The sequence below is a fragment of the Dipodomys ordii genome, unplaced genomic scaffold (assembly GCF_000151885.1).
Source record: "Dipodomys ordii isolate 6190 unplaced genomic scaffold, Dord_2.0 Scaffold18, whole genome shotgun sequence".
Taxonomy (NCBI): Eukaryota; Metazoa; Chordata; class Mammalia; order Rodentia; family Heteromyidae; genus Dipodomys; species Dipodomys ordii.
Genome location: NW_012267234.1, coordinates 12,276,255 through 12,296,212, shown reverse-complemented (window position 1 = coordinate 12,296,212; position 19,958 = coordinate 12,276,255). Strand labels below are relative to the sequence as shown.

Sequence of the window (19,958 nt, the reverse complement as noted above, 5' to 3'; positions counted from 1 at the left end):
AGGTTTGTACTTGTTACATCTTCTCTCTGGTGACTCCTGCCATGGGTGTTTACAGAACTGGGACTGACTTTGCTGCTGGGACTATCCAGGTAGCTAGGTCCAGTGGAACGAAACTATGGGACTGGGGGAAAGGGAGCCTCCTGCCTGTGCTGTGTGCTGGTGGCAGAGTTGGAAGTCAACCCTCCTACGACATGATTAAGGTTCCATCCTGGGGAAGGTACAAACCTGCATCCTCTTGGGATCCCTGCGTGCCTTTCCTTAAATTGTCAGCAATGCTAATTTGCATCTGGGCATTATTAAAAGGTAATGACTTAAGGAATCTGCCTGGTAGCAGTCCTGCCTATCCTGCGGCTCAGGTGGTGGTTGTAGGGTGATAGGAGGCAGGAGCTGCTCCCCGGGGCTCCCTGGGCTTCCTCCAGTCTGGGGAGGCAGCTGTCACTCAGGAGATGGTCCTGAACATGAGGAGCGGCTGGAGAAGGTGAAGTGAAGAGCTCTGGGGCCTGTGAGTGCTATGTGTGAGTTACCGAGGACCCTGGGCAGCCCCCAGACCTGCGGGTGGAGACTCACAGCAGAGGCCTGGTGTGCTGCCTGCAGCTCTGGAAGTGGTTTCTGGGTTGGGGCTCCCTGTCACCAGTACTCTCCCCATGGGGGGTGTAGTTCACCTCCAACCTCACTCAGTCCCCCAGAAGATGGTACAGCCGCCAAACATGTAGTCAGTTTGCACCTGAGCCATCTGAACCACCCTAAGTTTTCATAGGCAAAGATTATTCTGGTAAAAAGCTTCAGTCCTAAAAACAAGCATTTAGTATTTTGTGCTCTAATTGGCCAAGACTTAAAGGGCTTCTTCCAAACAGGGGAGACCCTTACACCTCTGTCCAGCCCTGCTGAGCCCCCGGCAGGAGCATCTGTGCAAACATTGACCTCCAGCTAGCTGGCTTGACCGCCCTGCACATTTGAATGACCCAAGGCCCCAGCAGCCACTGAGTGCCAGAAGCAGGAAGAGATGTATGTATGTGAGACAAATGAAATCAAGTTAGAGATCACTCATTTATTGTCTCCTGTAGACAGGTGTTAGGAAACTGAGTCATGAGTGTTAGGAAAGATCAGTGGATGAAAGGAGAAGAAAGAAGAGACCTCAGTGGACTGGAACTTTAATCATGCTGCAGAGGGACTCCCTGTAATAGGAGACAAAGAACAGGAGGTATGGGGGGGGGGGAGCGGCAACTTACGTTTTTATATATTCTAGGGTGAGACTCTTCTTTGGAATTTCTTGGTCCTGTCCTGTTTGGGATTTATGATGCTAACTGTCCCATTTGGGGTTTTATGGTCTGGATAGCATCCTGATGCAGGTGGTCCTGAATTTTCAGATAAGGCCCGGTTTGAAGTTTTCCTGAGAACCAGGAGGAGGGAGGGTGGGCAGATTCCCATTATTGTTTCTCCCAAACTACCCTGAAGTGCTATGGGGAAAAGGCTTCTTTTGAAATTTAGCAGGATGTTAAGTTCTTCTGCTATATCTGAGATGCAGAAATACTTCCTCAAGAATGCCTCTCCTTGGTCAGTCTCTTGTTCACTAGAAAGGTTGCATTGAATTCTTAGCTGTATCTTGCAAAAAGATTCCTGTAGCCCAAATGGCTTGAAATTTCAGGCATCAAAAAGACCAGGGTATGGGCTGGGAAGGTGGCTTAGTGGTAGAGGGCTTGCCTTGCATGCCTGAGGCCCTGGGTTCGATTCCTCAGCACCTCATAAGCAAAAGAAAAAACCAGAAGTGGCGCTGTCTCAAGTGGTAGAGTGCTAGCCTTGAGCTGAAGAGCTGAGGGACAGCGCCCAGGCCCAGAGTTCAAGCCCCACAACCGACAAAAAAAAAAAGAATGGGAAGCGAGGTGGCCACGAGGAGCAGGGTAACTGTAGATGCAAAGGAAACCCTGGTGTGCCTGGTCCGGGCCTGGCTCGCATGGCGGGACGCGGCTGCGGAGGGCAGAAACCTGGGCGGGGGCCGCGGGCGCCGAGCCCAGGCCCAGACCAACTCGAGGCGGAGGAGGAGCGAGACGGCCCGGGAGGTCGTCCGCTAGCTCCGCCTCCGGCTGCGGCCCGGAGGCCCGAGGCACATTCCGGGGACAGCGCGAGCGCCGGCCTCCACGGGTCTGCGCTGCGGACCCCCGGGAGCCGCACCGGGCCAGGCCTCGCTCCTGCTCAAACCCTCGCGGAAAAGCGCAGCCTCCCGCCCACTCCCCCGTGGGCGGGGCCGAAGCCCTGGGCGGAGCCTCGCGACACCCAAACAAGCCCACGTGGAGGGGCGGGGCCTGTGCGGTGACGTCCCGTGCGCGGGGGCGGGCGCGCGTCCGCCGTACCCTTGCCGGGGGCCGTAAAGCGCGGAAGGTCGCGGTCCCCCGCGCTCCCGGAACTTTGGGCTCCCGGGTGGCGCCCTCCAGCCCGCGCCCTGTCGTCCCGCTTCCGGCCCGCGGCGATCCCCGGCGACCGTTGTGCGGAGCCTCGCATCTGCCGGGCGTTGCGGAGCGCGGAGCCCGCGGCCCCATGAGGTAAGGAGAGCGCCGAGGGGCTCCGTGGCCTCCGCGTCCGCGCGGGCCTGGCTCCCCGGGACCCGCGGCGTCGCCCCGCCCTTTCCTCGCGGGTCCCCGCGGACGGGGTCCGCGCCGCCTCCGGCTGCCGTTCGGTTCCGCCGGCCGGGCGTCGGCCCCGGTGGCGGCGCGCGGGCCCTTGCCGGCGCCCGCGGTTCGGTTTCGGTCCGGGGCGGCCGCAGGCCGCGCTGCCTCTCCCGTGGGCTCGGGCGCTCGCGGCCGCCCTCGGCCGCCGCAGGTGCAGGTGTTTTCCCGTCGTGAAAGCTGCGGCACCTGCGCGGTGCGGTGCGGTGCGGTGCGAGCTCCGCAGGCGCCGCCGAGGCGGGGAAGCAGCTGCGTGGCGAGCCCAGGCCGGGGCGGGGGCCTCCTCCGGCCGCGAGCCTGGAGGGGTCGCTGCGAGGGGCCCGTGCCGGTCAGCACTGTCCACGCCCGCTTCGCGCGTGCACGGTGGCACCGGGGTGGGAGGCAAGGGGCCCTCCCGCCTTTCCGTGCTAGTGTTGTTTCAGTGTCTGACACTGTCTGGATTTCCTTGTGTTGAAAAAATACGACACCCTGGCTAGACTAGCAGGACAGCAGTGCAGAGGGGGACCCTGGAATCTGCTCCTGCTGTGTGTGGGGCGGGGGGTGGGGCAAGTCTGTCTCTCCTGGGACCAGCCTTCCTTGAGCGCACCCCTGGCCAGCGCTGCAGACAGAAGGAAAAGTGGGCAAGGGACACCTGCCCCCCGCTGTGGTTAGTATAAGATCTGATTGGGCTGCAAGGCTGTGGCTCACACTTGTAATCTTAGCTACTCAGAAGGCCGAGGTCTAGAGAATCGAGGTTTGAGGCCACCCGGGCAGAAAATGCCTCCAGATTCCATTGACTGGTTATGTACCTTAATGTAATATGTATCGTATACGTGTATCAAATTTACTGCAGCCGTAAATATTATATGTCAAAAATAAGAGCACTGTAAATAAGTGCATTCTGGAAAAAATACCTAAGAGCTACTAAAAAAGAATTTCTGCATCAGGGAGCTTCCTAGTAAATCAAGGTAGGGTACAGTGTTTTTGAGCCTATCAGAATTTTAACTAAAGACCTCAGTTAACATCTCCAAAGGCTCAGATAACAGGGGAAACAAAAAAGATTTCATGTACTGGACAGGAGCACCAGCCTGGGCAAGTGAGCCAAAGGAGTGCTAGCCCTGAGTTCAACTTCTGGTACCTACCGCCCCAAACCAGCCAAACAAAAAAGTTGTGAGCACAACAAGCCTGGGTCTTAAGATTGCTCAGTAGGCCAGGTGTTGGTGGCTCACAGCTGTAATCCTAGCTATTCAGGAGGCTGAGATCTGAGGATCTCGGTTCAAAGCCAGTCTAGGCAGGAAAGTGTGAGACTCATCTCCAATAAACCACTCAGAAAACCAGAAGTGGTGCTGTGGCTCAAGAGGTAGAGTGCTTGCCTTGAGCTGAAAAGATGAGGGACAGTGCCCAAGCCCAGAGTTCAAGCCCCACCACGACCAACAACAAAAAAGATTGCTCAGCAGAAGGTATTTTCGTTTTTTTGGGGGTGGGGTCCAGTCGTGGGGCCTTAACTCTGGGCCTGGGCGCTGTCCCTCAGCTCTTCAGCTCAAGGCTAGTGCTCTACCACTTGAGTCACAGCGCCACTTCCGGCTTTTTTCTTTTTGCTTATGTGGTGCTGAGGAATCGAACCCAGGGCCTCGAACATGCAAGGCAAGTGCTCTACCACTGAGCCATCTTCCCAGCCCATCAGCAGAAGGTATTTTCTAAGCACAGAACATTTCTCAGTAATGTTTTTCACAGTGATTTCAGGAACTTTACAAGAATTAAACCAGGTGATATTTATTTCTGACATCTTCCATTGTGTCTTTGGTAGAGTTAGCTTCCTTTGTTGTCAAGCTTTACTCTGGTTTTGCTACCAGACCTGTTGCTGGAGTGGACCTTAGTGCCAGCTGTCCTTTGTTTACTACTTTAAACTTCCCTCCTTTGAAGTAATCATGATGAGCAGAAACTCAACAACCTTTGTTTGGCCTTGTTACTCGGAGCTGTTATGGTTTATTCCATCCTGGCACTTGTTTTATGTTTTCTACCTTTGCAGTTTCATTCTTTCTGCTAGAGCATGAGACTTAAGGTTCTGTCCTCACATCTCAGGCTTTGCTCATCTGTTTATTTATTTATTTTTTTTGCCAGTCCTGGGCTTGAACTCTAGGTCTGGGTGCTGTCCCTCAGCTCTTCCGCTCAAGGCAAGCACTCTACCACTTGAGCCACAGTGCCACTTCTGAACCCAAGGCCTCATGCATGCAAGGCAAGCACTCTACCACTGAGCCACCTTCCCATCCCCTCATCTGTTTTCTTGTGTATTTTTTTGACCAGGTAAAGTGATAAATGGCAGAGTTTGAGTCTTGGCTGGCTCTGTTCTGTAGAAAGCAATAATCTCCTGTAATAACTTGAATCAGAGTTCCTTCTAAGCATGGAAGTGTGAGGGTGTACATTAGAGCTGCAGTCACCAGAATGGTGTGCAGAATATCTGATGGGTTTGCTTTGGGTTTGTTTTTATTAATTTGGTTCAAACTTAGATGGGGAAAAGGAAAATGTTGGGAATTTGTTGTGTTGTTATTCAAAAAGTTGTTTGAGACATCACTGTCTTCAGGTACTAGGGGTTTGAATCCAGGTCTTAATCACCAAACACCTCCATGTAGTATGGGTAGCAGTGGGTTTACCTAGTCTTAAACACATGTTGTTCAGTTAATCCCAACTTGTTTTCCCAAGTAGTAAGGGAGGATCGACCTCAAGCACTGCATTAGGCAAGGGACTGGTCAGCCACGGCCATCCCTTCCACAGGTTGAATAACCGGAATTCCCACATTTGGCTCCATCCTGTCTTAGGGGCACCTTGTTGAGCTTGTGAAATGTTTCTAGGAACCGTAAGAGACAGTAGAACATGTGGGGGCTCAGGGTCTTCAGTAGCCTCTTTCCTAGAGAGCCCAGGCGTTAGACACATGGTGTTTCAATGGGAACAGCCCACAGCAGGAGGGTATGTGTATAAGGACATGTCCAAATACAACCCTTTATAAAATTGATGCCAACAACAAAAAATGTGAGGTAGAATAGTTGGGTGAGCAGGGTGCTGGTGGCTCACACCTGTAATCCTAGCTACTCAGGAGGCTGAGATCTGAGGATCATGGTTTGAAGACAGCCTGGGCAGGAAAGCCCATGAGACTTATTTCCAATTGAGCCACAGCGCCACTTCCGGTTTTCTGTTGGTTAACTGGTAGAGCGCTAGCCTTGAGCTGAAGAGCTGAGGGACAGTCTCCAAGCCCAGAGTTCAAGCCCCACAACCAACAAAAAGTCAGGTGAGCTGGGTGTTGGTGGCTCATGCTTAAGAGGCTGAGATCTGAGGATCATAGTTTGAAGCCAGCCCAAGCAGGAAAGTCTGAGAGACTATTTAGTCACAGAAAAAGTCAGAAATGGAGCTGTGACTCAAGTGGAGCATTACATTTGAGCAAAAGGAGCTCAGGGACAGCACCTGAAAAGACAACAGAATGAAGCCCAGTGACTAAATCTATACCCAAGAGCTCAGTACAGTGAAAGAGCAATGGTTCTCCTTTGTTCGGCTTCCGTGTGAATGTGGCATCGCACAGACATGGTTGTGGGTTGTGTCAGAGCTTACTGTGAGTCAGAGGCTGGTGTCTAGTGGCTGCAGCAGGAGAAAAAAGGGAGGCACTCACTCTCCAGCCAGACCAACATTTTGGAATCAGGTGTAAATGGCTACCTGTCCAGTGTTTGCTTACCCTCTGTGACAGCCACCAGATCACTGCAGATGAAGGCAGGACATGTCACAAGCATGTGCGGCAAAAGAAAATGTCTTTTTATTTACACACAATACATGAAGAAAATCCCAAATAAGACCCAGCTGGCCAGAAATACAGTGCACATTCCACATCCAGAGGGCAGAAATGCTCAGTCACTCTGTGTACTCTAAAGCACCCAGGCTCTAGAGAAGGGGTCCTACTTACTAAGAATGCCCGCAGTGCCACATGCTAGCTGCAAAGAACACACGGGAGCTGGGAGAAACTATATACACTTCAAATACAAGTAGCCAGTTACAGGACTTTATAATAATTACAGTGGCATTTTTGTACATCCCATGAGTTGAGCAGAGAGAGTGTAAAGTGTGAAGTGGAAAACCCTTCAGTGAAATGAAGGAGCTGCAGAACTTTGTCCTGCACCCCTTCTTTGCTGAGGAAGAAGAGGTTCTGGAAGGTGATGGGAACCCACAGGCTGATAGAATAAGAAAAGTTCCCATCTCCATCCACTTGACATTCTGGAGTGTAAGGCACTAGAACTGGGCTTGGAGAGGTGCTCCAGTTCCTCATATGCAAAGGAAAACTTGGTGAATATGCTAAAAATACCCTCCCCTCTTGTAGTTTCTGCCCTTCATGACCAGAAAACAAGGCAGAGATGTTTGCAAAGGATTAAAAATGGGTGCATCAATATGAGGAAATGGCTAGTGAAGAAATAATTCTTCGAGATGCAGTTTGCCTTTTTAGAGGCCAAGCATCCTATCATACAGGGAGTAGTGCTTATGTATAATGGACAAAAACATACAAAAATAGTCCATTCTTATGAAAAACAGTACACTGGAAGTGATAAGGAACTGTAGCAGCAAGCCCCATACTGGCATGAATATGGGAACTTTCAACTCAGCACCTTGGAGTCCAAAAATGGTGGAGGGGGGAAGAAGTGCTGCCATGCTGCCCAACAGAGCCATGGCTTACCACTTCTGACAGTCAGAGGCCATGGTTAGAGCTCAAACATCCTGCGCCCTTTCTACTCACATGCTTCTGAATCTGTGTGCCTGAAGATGAACCTTCTTTATCTGTAAGAAAAATGTACCTGTGATGTGTTGATAAAATGCTGCTTATATATCAACATTCCTGAGGGTTTGTTGGGAGTGTGATTCGGAAACTATAGTGGCGGAAGGATACAATTCAGTGTTAAGCACTTTTCAGTTAAGCAGAGCTCTTACATACTACAGAGGAGCCTTGCTGACTACCTGTCCAAGAAGCAACAGATGAAATGAACCTCACCCTTCCAACAAGTGATGCCTCTGCTGTACTCTGGGACACAGAATCACAGGGCTAGTATTAAGATTGCTAGCCGAGAACATTCTTTGCTATCTGTTACAGGTCCTCCGAGGATGAAGATGCATTCAAATGCCAACAGAAGTATCCATAATCTAGAGGATAAACATAGCTAAAAAATCTCTTCAATGAGGCAGAGCACACTTAGAAGCTCCTGACATTCATTTCCGTACTGCCACTGCTACCCACAGGATGGGAGAGGAGGCGGCCAATGAGTACATGCCAGAGCAAGGCAGTAATACTATGAGAGCTGAAAATCCTTCGGTTTAGTTATGCTGTTAGAAACAGGAAAGCAGGTAGTGCATAACAGGTAATAGCCCAGGGTAGGGTAGCACACCTTATGATAAAAGCTCACCTGAAGTGGGTGTACCCCATTGCTGCAGAAATGGGCTCTTTGTAGTCAAAGCAAAGCTGATGTTTGAGCACTAGGCTTAACAATATGCATGTCCCATGTTTGGTGATGCAGAGGCCCCTAATAGTAATTGTCCAGTTCTCTTTTACCACTTAAGATGCTTATAACACCAAGTGGACAAAGCAGTTTTACTTTGAAAGTTTTTTTTTTTTTTTTTTTTTGCCAGTCCTGGGGCTTGAACTTAGGGCCTGGGCACTGTCCCTGAGCTGCTTTTGCTCAAGGCTAGCACTCTACCACGAGCCACAGCACCACTTCCAGCCTTTTCTGTTTATGTGGTACTGAGGACTCAAACCCAGGGTTTTATGCATGCTAGGCAAGCACTCTACCACTTACCACTAAGCCACATTCCCAACCCCTGGAAGTCTAGTTAAAACACGCATGTCACACTAAATGTACGAAATAAAACCAGACTTATACTAAGGTTGAATGAGCCATGAGAGTATTTAAAGGGCATTTAATAAATAAGTGATGGCCAAGAAGATTAATACCTTCCTTGCCAGAGTCCAGGGACGATGACCCTAACTTATGGAAGAGGTGTTTACAAGCCCAGTCTTAAGGGCTCACCGCACCAGAAACGCAAGCACTATTGGCTCACAGGGGAAGACCGACATCAGCAACGGGAGGCCAGGGCTTCTAGCACTACTTCAATAAAAAGTTACCGCATGATTCTGGACATAGCTCTCCTACTCAGAAAGTCAGCTAATTAATAAAATAGTGATTAGAGATTAACAAGTGCAAAAAAATAAGAGAATCCAAATCCATATTGAACAGTATTTGGGGGTTGGTGGGATGAGGCTGGGAGGAGGGCAGGACTAGGGTTTAAACCGGAGCTTTGGGCTCACTAGACAGATACTCTACCACTTGTTACACCCTAGCCCTCCAGATTGAAGACTGGGAATGGCACCCCCCCAATTTTAAACAGATGGCTTTTGTTCAAGCATTTTTCTAATTGAATTCCAAATATTCATTTATAGGGAGGAGTGGAATGGTGCGAGCACAGCTGAAAGAACACGAATGCCGCGAGCACTGTTACCCGCTCCCATCTTCACAGGTCAGTGGGCTCCTTGCTGGGCTTTGGCCACGGGCTCATCCCTGCTCTCCTTTGTAGCTGCTGTTTTCCTTGTTTGGCTTCTAGGGAGATTAGCTGAAGGTGCTGCCTAGGAGCAGCACCTTCAGCTAGTTTAAAAACACATTTGCTCCAAAATACAAAGGCTCCCTGAACAGAACTCTAATTACATGTTCCTTTAAGTCAACTAGAAGTCCACCCACTCAATCCTCCAAAATATGTGGACGGTCAGTAATCAGGTGGGCGTGGTCTAGCCGGAGAAATGAGATGGAGAAGGAGCTAGTGTGAGTGGGTTACATACCCCACAGAAATATCAGAAGGCAAACACCTCAGAATCTTAAGCTACTCTAGTCTTTAATATACTTACAGACATACCACAACTAATGCTATCAAGATACCAAGACAATAAAGGTAACAGCTGAGCTAAATTTTCCAATAGCAGCTTGGTTATACTTTCAAAAATATGGATTAGGTGAGTTTGTACACAAGCGTTGTAGTTGGACAGCAAAATTGGTGAAAAATCTAAGTTTCACCCTCAGAAAACATACTTCTTAAAAGTGTGCAGAGTACCTTTGGGGTACCCCAAGTCATTTTCCAGTCCAAAGGATTTAGAGAGATGACTCTAGCCTTGTCACTTAAGACTTGTCTTATCTTACTCAGAATTCTCATTGGACCAGCTCTCAGTGGTCATCTCTGTATGGTTTTGTTCCTGGCCAGAAGATGATGTAAATCTCAGAATCCCACCTGACTTTCACCTCTTTCCTCTAAAGAGAGAGAAGAATGTATGTTGAGCCTGTGGACTGGCTGCCACAGGGCCGAAGTGAGGCTGAGAGTCCTTTGAAGAGGGAAATCAAGATGAGATGCTAACTTTTGAGTACTTAAAAGGAACACAGCACTGTTTTAATAGTCGGAAACTTGGCATTGGCGATGGCATACTTTCTGAGGTTAGACCATTTCTGCTGGGTAAAGCAACACAAAAGGCAACTTTTTTTCCTCAATGCTGACCTAATTGTTTCCTCATCTACAAAACAAAACATAACCTCATTACAGATATTAGCAAGACTTGAAGAAAATTATAGGCAGATTGCCCTGGCCCAGATGTTTAAAAACTAGTATTTAAGAATGAGGATGCTGTCAGGTTAATTGCTTGTCTCTGCCACAGACACACCTCTGTGGTGCCTCTCATCAGTGAGGTAGGTGATCATCCTTTTGCTAAAGGTATCAAGAGCCAACCCTTAAGGTACAGTGGAACAGAAGAAGGATATGCCTAACTAAAAGGCACAAGCTGTGCCAGTGGCTTCCTTAAACACAGTGAGTAGTTCCACCACAATTAACAGGTCACTAGACGTTTAAGGAAATGAATTGACTCTAAGGCCTGTGTAATACCAACCTGCCTTGCTTTGTGATAGTGCATTTAAGATCGGTCTTAACACAGTACCACAAGCAAGTGGAGCTTGCCTCTGTCCTGTATACCAGCTACACTTCTTGCCACCCTGGAAGAACCCAGATAGTATTACTAGGGACAACAGCAAATGAAAGCACAAGTTTAAAACCAGGCCGGGTTCACAATTACATCAAGAGGCCAAGGGAGGCGAAGGCTACTTCAGAAAGGACAGAGACGGAGGAAGGGAGGCGAAGGCTACTTCAGAAAGGACAGAGACGGAGGAAGGGAGGCGAAGGTTACTTCAGAAAGGACAGGTAGGGAGTGGGGAGAAAGGTAGGAGAGAATGCATGCCCTGCCACTATTTCCCATGTAAGTCACTCCGCTCCATGTCATCCTTTCGGCGCTTGTGGGTGAAGAGGGAGGGGACAGGGTAGAGCTTGGCCTTGGCCTGGAACCGGTTTCCTGCTATATCAATTTCATACTCTCCCCGGTTAATGAAGTCTGCTGTCACTACTTGCTCTTCCCCACTGTCTTCAGAAAAATTGTGCACAAAGCCCAGGCACACGTGGCGCTCCAGGGTGTAGCTGTAGGCACTGCTGGTGGTCTTGCCAACGTACTGCCCATTCCGGTAAATGGGCTCTCCCCACCATGGCCAGAGGTCCAGGTCTGTGTCATGGTCATCCAGGATGAACATAGTAAGCCGCTTATATACCCCATTCTGCTTCTGGTGCAGAAGGGCATCCCGACCAATGAAATCCATGTCCTAGAAAAGAAAGGAAACACTGAACTACCTGTCTATACTCCTTGATGATTAGAATATGAAGCAGCCTCAAGGTATTAGACATCCTGGTGGTACTATAGTGGAATGCAGCATGTTTCCGAGACAGTTTTCCCTATGTGATGGATGAGTATATTCAGAAGACAAGATTTAAAAAGGCAGGGCTGAGAAGATGGCTCAGTGGTAGAGCGCTTGCCTTGCTTGCATGAGGCCCTGGGTTCAATTCTTCAGCACCACATAAGCAAAAAAAAAAAAAAAAGCCAGAAGTGGCGCTGTGGCTCAAGTGGTAGACCACTAGCTGAAGAGCTGAGGGACAGCTTTCAGGCCCCATGACCTCCAAACCGCCCCCCCCCCAAAAAAAAGATTTAAAACGGTATTTTTCTTTTTTTTTATTTGTACTGGTCCCGGGGCTTGAACTCAGGGCCTGGTGCTGTCTCAGCTTTTGTGCACAAGGCTAGTACTTGTGCCCCAGTGCCATTAGTTGGAGATAAGAATCTCACGTGCCTGGGTGGCTTTGAACTGCAATTCTTAGATCTCAGCATCATTCTGGGTATCTAGGATTACAGGGATGAGCTACCAGTGCTAGTCAAGAAAAATGATTAAATGTTTTTAGTGCTTAACAGTATCTCTGAAGAGAGAAAGAATAGATCAATTTATTTTTTTTCCCAAAGTTAGTTACTGTTATCAGAAAAAAATTACATGTAATTGCTTTAAAAAAAAACAACTATCAAGTATCCTAGCTACTCAGGAGGCTGAGATCTGAGGATCACAGTTCAAAGCCAGCTTGGGCAGGAAAGTCCACGAGACTCTCATCTCCAATAAACCACCAGAAAACTGGAAGTGACACTGGCTCAAGTGACAGAGCATTAGCATTGAGCTGAAAAGCTGAGGGATAGCACCCAAGTGCAGAGTTCAAGCTCCACAACCAAAAAAAAAAAAAAAAAAAAAATCAAACCCAAAACCTGTAAAGCCAGGCACTGGTGGTTCACTCCTGTAATCCTAGCAACTCTTATCTCCAATAAAGTATTCAGAAAAAGCTGGAAGTGGAGCTGTGGCTCAAGTGGTAGAGTATTAACCTTGAGAATGAGATGCTCAGGACAGAACCAGGACATGAGTTCAAGCCCCAGGACTGCAAAAAAAAAAAATAGTAGTGCTAGGTTCAGCAGCACATTTACTAAAATTGAAACAATTCAGAGATTAGCATGGTCCCCAATAGAGGACACACAAAAACTGTAGGCAGGTTATAGTGGCTCACACCTGTAATCCTGGCTGCTCAAAAAGGTAAAGATTGGACAGATTGTGGTCCATACTTTTCTGGTTAATGTGAGACCCTATTTGAAACACTTGCACTATGCTGGATGCTGATGGCTCACACCTGTAGTCCTAGCTACTCAGTAGGCCGAGATCTGAGGATCATGGTTTGAAACCAGTTCAGGCAGAAAAGCCTGTGAGACTCTTACTCCCAATTAAACATCCACAAGCCAGAAATGGAGTGTAAGTTCAAGCGAAGCACTAGCATTGAACGAAAAAGTTCAGGAACAGTACTCAGACCCCAGGTTCAAGACTGAAGAGTACTGGCACCAAAAAAAATTTAAAGTGTTGCCTATGACAAAAGGGACAGCAACTGGGTGGACTTGATTCTTCTGAACTACGCTATCTAAAAAATCATCTATTGCTTAAAAGTTAGATAGCTGATAACTAATGTGTTGTTTTGGGGTTTTGTCAGTCGTGGGCTTGAACTCTGGGCCTAGGCCAAGTCCCTCAGCTCTTTAGCTCAAAGTGAGTGCTCTACCACTTGAGCCACAGCTCCGGTTTTCTAGTGGTTTATTGGAGATAAGAGTCTCAAGGACTTTCCTGCCCGGGCTGGCTTTGAACTGTGATCCTCAGATCTCAGTCCCCAGGTAGTTAGGATTACAGGCGTGAGCCCACCGAGCCTGGATGTGTGTGGCATTTTAAAGTCAGCATAATCAACTCATAAAAAAACTTTCCCCAAGCCAGACAATGGTGGCTCACGCCTGTAATCCTAGCTACTCAGGAAGCTGAGCTCTGAGGATCCAATTCAAAGCCAGCCAGGGCAAGGAAAGTCCACAAGACTCTTATCTCCAATAAACCACTAGAAAAACCGGAAGTGGCTCAAGAGGTAGAGTGCTTGCCTTGAGCTGAAGAGCTGAGGGACACCGACCAAACCCAGAGTTCAAGCGCTTCACAAAACCAAAAAAAAAAAAAAAGAAAACTTTCCCCAAAGCACGTAGTCTCTAAAGGGCAAATCACACAAACATTGTTTGCATATTCCATTTCTCCTGATTTACCTTCTATCAGTTTCCCTACATGTCAGCAATTCTTCCCTGAAATCTCACAGTATCACCGAACTGAGTGGCAGAGTGATAAACACTGTACCTTGTCTAATTTCACCCGAGATTCTCCTCCACATTCCAGAGGTGTAGTGAGGGTATTTAGATCCTGGCCCCAGAAGGCAAAAAACTTCTCAATTCGGAGACTTCGAAGAGCATAGTACCCAGCATTCCGGATTCCGTATTTTTGCCCAACACTCATCACTTCATTGTACACATGAAGTGCATACTGTTAAAAGGGGAAAAGTTAGAAGCCTTTCAAATCAGAGCTCATATGGAATATATAACATTACTAATGTAGACAAAGGAAAGATTGTACACAACTCCCAGATATCTCATTTTTTTGGTCATGGGGCTTGATAATGAAGCCTGGAAACTATCCCTGAGCTTTTAGGCCCACTTTCGGTTTTCTAGTGATTAACTGGAGATAAGTGTCTCACGGATTTTCCTGCCCTGGCTGGCTTTGAACCACAATATTATATGTTGGGCTTCTGTATTACAGCTCATTCTTTTTTTTTTTCTTTTGTCGGTCATGGGGCTTGAACTCTGGGCTTGGGCGCTGTCCCTCAGCTCTTCAGTTCAAGGCAAGCGCTCTACCACTTCAGCTACAGCGCCACTTCTGGTTTTCTGGTGGTTTATTGGAGAGAAGAGTCTCACGGTTGGGGCTGGGAAGGTGGCTCAGAGTCTCACGGTTTTTCCTGCCCGGGCTGGCTTTGAACCATGATCCTCAGATCTCAGCCTCCTGAGTAGCTAGGATTACAGATGTGAGCCACCAGCACTCAGCTACAACTCATTCTTAATAAACCATAGGGCTAGAAATTGTTCTTATTATAGTGGTGACCCCACCATCTTACTTAGTTTTGCACTCTTGTTCCAATCTCAACTTTCACTCTTACCCCATCTACTTGACCAACATGTGAAAACCCAGACTGTTAAGTATATATGCACATGTTTACTATTTCACATAATTATATAGCTTTTTTTTTTTTTTTGGTCGGGCCTGGGGTCTGGGTGCTGTTCTTCAGCTTTTCAGCTCAAGGCTAGCTAGCACTCTACCACTTGAGTCACAGCGCCACTTCTGGCTTTTTCTGCTTATGTGGTGCTGAGGAATCAAACCCAGAGCCTCAGGCATGCAAGGCAAGCACTCTACCACTGAGCCACCTTCCCAGTCCCATAGATAGCATTTTTTAAGAACCCAGAATCAGTGGAGACAGGAAAGCACAGCTTAACTATCTGTGTCTCATTATGCAGCTGTCTCTCTCTTATAGATGTGTGTATATCTCCTTTTCTTGATTACAGAAACATGTAAGCATCAGTAAGTGAACAAAAGTTTACCCAAATTCAATTTCTTCTATTGACCAGATGAAGAGGCTATTCTGGACACTTGAAAACAGAATGAGAGACAGCCAGGATAGAAGACTATGGAAATGGGAAGATCAGATACAGACCTGCTGAGAAGTAAGACAGCAGGAAGCCTGGACTGACAAGGGAAGGGTAGGCCCACCCACTGAGTGAGCCCCATCAGCTGAGGGTTACTTGGGAGATTTGCTTACTTGAGATGATTGCCCAGTGTACCTGCCACATATGCTAGGTAGGAGAGAGAGCTCTGAGCCTCACATCCAGCAGGCTGCTATATTTCTCCTGCCTTCCTACCATAGGGTTTTTTCTGTAAGTGCCGAAATCACTAAGACCAGCCAGCAGCATGCTGGAGCCCCTTGATTACAGTATCAAATCAGTCATTTTCTTTTCTATGGTCTTTTGTGGGATAGTTGACTTTAATTGACTTTTAATCTGTTTGTTTGATTTGTTTTAGCGTTCCTGCAGTGACAGCAGAGTTTTTCTCCTCTGAGGTACTGGTGATTAAGTCCTTGTGAGAAAAAGCTATAGACCTCCAAATAAAACTGAAAGAAAAAAGCTTTCCCAACAGATGGCAAATTAAAACTTAAGGTAACATATCGACTTCAAGAACTCATAACTCTTTAATAACTGAATCCAGACACATCGAACAGAATGAAATTGCAAAGAATTCAGAAGTCTTGAAAAGTCTTGTTTTGAAAATGATCAGTAACCTCCAGAAAATTTAAATGAACAAAATGAATTAAGCTAAAACCTGGACATAAGCATCAAGAACTTGGATGAAAATTTCAACTTGGGAAAAATAGTAATATAAGAACATCCAAAGCTTAATAAATCAAAATATTCCAAGGAAAACATCAAGTAGACCAGGTTGCACAAAGACTATGAAGTACTGACAGTAGGAGAGAAGAGTTGTTACACTCAGATGACAAAAAAGGTGGGTGGCTCTTGCCTATAAGCCTTGTTACTTGAGAGGCTGAAAGTAAGATTATACCTCAAGGCCAATCCGGGCAAAAAAGTTCACAAGATTCTGTTTGGACACAAAAAGATGGGCTTAGAAGCATACATAGGAGGATCAAAGTTCAGGCTGGCCCAGACATAAAGACCCTATCTCAAAAACAACCAGAGCAAAAAAGGCTACAGACATGGTTTAAGTAAGTTCAAACCCTAGGACTGCCCCCCCCCCCCAAAAAAAAAAGATTGTAAGAAAATACAATTAGAAATCAATATGAGGGCTAGAAATTAAATACATGAAGGCTGAATAATGCACTCTGGATGAAGAAACCAAAGGTAAGTTGAAGTTCTTAGAATTACAGCTGCCAGATTGACAATAGAGGCCTTGAGTTCAAACTCCAGTACCACCACACGCACAAAAAAAAAAACTATTAGAATCAAATAAAAACAATTTACCATAACCTCCAGAGTAGATAGAACAAAGGCAATTCTTTATTTTTTTGGTCAGTCGTGGGGCTTGTAAAAGCACCTGTAATCCTAGCTACTCAGGAGGATTAGATTTGAGATTGTGGCTCAAAGCCCACTGTGCAGAAAAGTCCCTATGAGACTCAATCACCAATTAATCACTCAAAATAACAGAAGTGGTGCTGTGGCTCAAGAGGGAAAGCACTAGCCTTGTGCACAAAGACACTCAGGGACAGCTGAAGAGCTGAGGGACAGTGCCTAGGCCCTGAGTTCAAGCCCCAAGACAGACAAAAGTGTTTTTTTTTAACAGTTCAAGATGGTGAAATTCCTTCCTGTAGCTTATCTCAATTCTCAAGGCCCAGTCATACACAACTCTCCAAATCTGCAGGTGCTCATAAGCTTTGAGTCGCCACCCCCCTGCTCCCATCCCAGTGGTCCTGGAAAGGCAGATGGAGCTCTTACCTCTATGGGGATATAAAGCATGAATCCTGGCTCTCCTGTGTGAGTCATGCTCATTACTCGGATCCCATTTGCATAGCCAACACTCATCTCCTGTAGACACACAGAAAGTCACAGATACTGATCAAGGGAATAAATGCCTAAGAAACTTCTCATTAGCCCTGTACTCTTCACTTAACTCTTAAGGGAGATATATGTCACCACTTCCAATGTTTGGCCAAACAAATGGTAAAAAGTACTAGTAGTCATTTAGTTGGGGGTATCTGGAGCAATGAGGGCAAGTTTCTTCTGAGGGACACTGCAGACAATCTGGATGCCTGCTACCCTGACGACAGAGATCCATCTTCTAATTTCCAAACATTGTAGCAGCTCCAGTTGAGGTCACTGTCTTAGTCACTGCTGAGCAGCTGAGGGAAGGAAAGTAGCTTCAAACAACACTGAAACCACCATGACTGGTAGTAATGGCTAATGTGGAGAGCTTCCTGTTGCTTTCCCTGCTTTAGGGAAGAGAGAACAATTTAGAGATGGATCTCAACTTTGGTTTGTACTTCAAAGAGCCTTCATCAGTAATTATTTGGAAACAGCTATTACAGGTTGCCAAATGTTTTCTTGTTTAGACCTCTAATAGCTCTAATACTCCTGAAAAGTATTTCATGATCATTGCTTTGATTCAGCTACAATTTGTGTCAGCTATTGCTGCCACTTACAGAAATTTTTGAATTGTTTGAAATACAGTCATGTCATTTCTCCCCTAAAGACAAGTATTACACAGAAGTTACTCTGAAAGAAAAAGCAAAGCTAAGGGGGGAAATAGGTCCTATTCCTTTAAATCTACCGTTACAAAAACCAACAGATGAACAGATCTGGCTTTCAAAGAAGATAGCCTAATAAAATTTGAAAGGTGAAAAATAATCTACCCTGTCCTTTTGCTTGCTTAAAAAAAGGAACACTGTAAGACGTTAGTGGTCCCACTATGAAAGAAACATTCTCTGCCTAATTAATACTCACCTTGCAAAAAAGAGTTGGGAAGTGGTCTGGAGTCATAGGTGCGTAGGACAACTCAGATAACACATCCACAGCTCGAGGGCCAATCAGATTGAGGGCTACAGGGAAAAGCACAAAGAGGTGCCTAGCCTGTCTAGGTGAACAACTAAGCCAATGAGAAGTATGTTCTAGAGTTGCTCACCTATGGTCAGCCATGGGTAATGAGACCACACTATCCCTTTGCTTAGCTTATCTAAGGATGCAACCCAGTCACTCTGATCATGGTATGAATACCTCTGCTGACAGGCCTGTCAAATGCAACTACTGACTGCTGGTGTGAAAAGCTGAGTAGTATGTTTCTTCACCCTGGTTCATTGGAAGGCAATGTTTTTTCTTCTACAGTGCAATTAGGGTGACAAGACCAACTCTTGGCCAATGAGATGCTTCCAGGACTGGCCATGGACCGTTTCCATTCTCTTTCTCTTCCTAATGTGACCACATGATGGAAATGGCACCAGTCTCAAACCCCGAAAAGTTATTTATGTCCACCTGCCCTGGACTCCTATCTTAGAGTAGTAGCTCATAATTATACATCAAGTGCCTTAGTACAGGCAGAACACAACTTTTACTCAATAAGATTCTGTAGTTTTCTGGACACTAGTGGCTTACACTTGTAATCCTAGTAACTCAGCAGGCTAAGATCTGAGGATCTTGGTATGAAGCCAGTATGGACAGGAAAGTTTCTGAGGTTTTTTCCCCCCGAATCGTAGGGCTTGAACTCAGGGCCTGGGCACTATCTCTCAGCTTTTTTGCACACGGCATTCTACCACTTTGAGCCACAGCTCCATTTCCTATTTTTAGGAGTTTAATTGGAAAAAAGAGTCTCAGACTTTCCTGCCCAGGCTGGCTTTGAATCATGATTTTCAGATCTCAGCCTCCCAAGTAGCTAGGATTACAGGTGCCCAGTTCCATGAGACTTATCTCCAACTAACTTCCAAAAAAAGTTGGAAGTACAGGTGTGGCTCAAGTAATAGAGCGCTAGCCTTGAGTGGAAAAAGTTAGGCCCGGAATTCAAGCCCTAGTATGACACAAAAACCTAAAAAGTTTTGTAGTTTGCCAGTGAAGTTAATTACTATTCATGAAAACAGACTGAAGGCCTGAGAATCAACACTGGAGGAAAGGAGCAGGTACCATGTGAGGAGGAGAGAGGTTAAGTCTCAGTGGGTGGTGTAAGTAGGGCCGCTGGGTGCCGGTGGCTCATACCTGTAATGCTAACTACTTAGGAGGCTGAGATCTGAGAATCAAGGTTCATAGCCTGATCAGGCAGGAAAATTCTTATCTCAATTAAACCACCAGAAAACTGGAAGTGGCATTGTGGCTCTAGTGTAGAGCGTTAGCCTTGAGCTGAAGAGCTGAGGGACAGCACCCAGGCCCAGAGTTCAAGCCCCACAACCAACAAAAAAAAAGTAGGGCCGCAGGCTGGGAATATGGCCTAGTGGTACTTGCCTAGCATATATAAAGCCCTGGATTCGATTCCTCAGTATAAACAGAAAAGGCTGGAAGTGGCACTGTGACTCAAGTGGTAGAATACTAGGCTTTAGCAAAAGAAGTTCAGTGTGCCAGGCACCGGAGGCTCATGCCTGTAATCCTAGCTACTCAGAAGGCTGAGATCTGAGGATTGTGGTTCAAAGCCAGCCCAGGGCAGAAAAGTCTGTGAGACTCTTATCTCCAATTATCCACCAGAAAACTGGAAGTGGTGCTGTGGCTCAAGTGGTAGAGCGCTTGCTTTGAGCCAAAGAGCTCAGGGACAGTGCCCAGGCCTAAAATTCAGGCCCCATGACTGACAAAAAATTTTAAGGCTGGGTGCTTGCAGCTCATACCTGTACTCCAGCCACTCAAAAGAGGTTGAGGGGGCTAGGAAGGTGGCTCAGTGGTAGATCGCTTGCCTTGCATGCATGAGGCCCTGGGTTCGATTCCTCAGCACCACATAAGCAAAAAGAAAAGCTGGAAGTGGCCCTGTGGCTCAAGTGGTAGAG

General features: G+C 46.9%; 1 protein-coding gene and 1 long non-coding RNA gene across 4 annotated transcripts in view; one reads left to right on the top strand and one right to left on the bottom strand.

Annotated features, from left to right (window-relative positions):
- The first annotated feature begins 2,375 nt into the window (after positions 1-2,375).
- On the top strand, positions 2,376-16,873 carry LOC105983107. Of its 3 annotated transcripts, none has more exons than XR_001174933.1 (5): positions 2,376-2,537; positions 7,759-7,928; positions 9,100-9,176; positions 15,529-15,997; positions 16,790-16,873. It is a non-coding gene; the product is annotated as an uncharacterized LOC105983107 (long non-coding RNA). The 3 variants fall into 3 exon arrangements; XR_001174934.1 differs by having other exon boundaries at positions 15,518-15,997; XR_001174935.1 differs by lacking the exons at positions 15,529-15,997; positions 16,790-16,873 and adding an exon at positions 15,004-15,187.
- Pdpr (pyruvate dehydrogenase phosphatase regulatory subunit) overlaps positions 9,803-19,958 on the bottom strand; it is a 29,831-nt gene continuing 19,675 nt past the window's right edge. The window contains exons 14-18 of the mRNA XM_013012871.1: positions 17,947-18,041; positions 16,942-17,031; positions 13,751-13,933; positions 10,865-11,338; positions 9,803-10,782 (exon numbers count right to left, since the gene is read on the bottom strand). Coding sequence (XP_012868325.1) covers positions 10,934-11,338; positions 13,751-13,933; positions 16,942-17,031; positions 17,947-18,041 — 773 coding nt within the window. The 3' untranslated portion in view covers positions 9,803-10,782; positions 10,865-10,933. The remainder of the gene's footprint in view (positions 10,783-10,864; positions 11,339-13,750; positions 13,934-16,941; positions 17,032-17,946; positions 18,042-19,958) is intronic.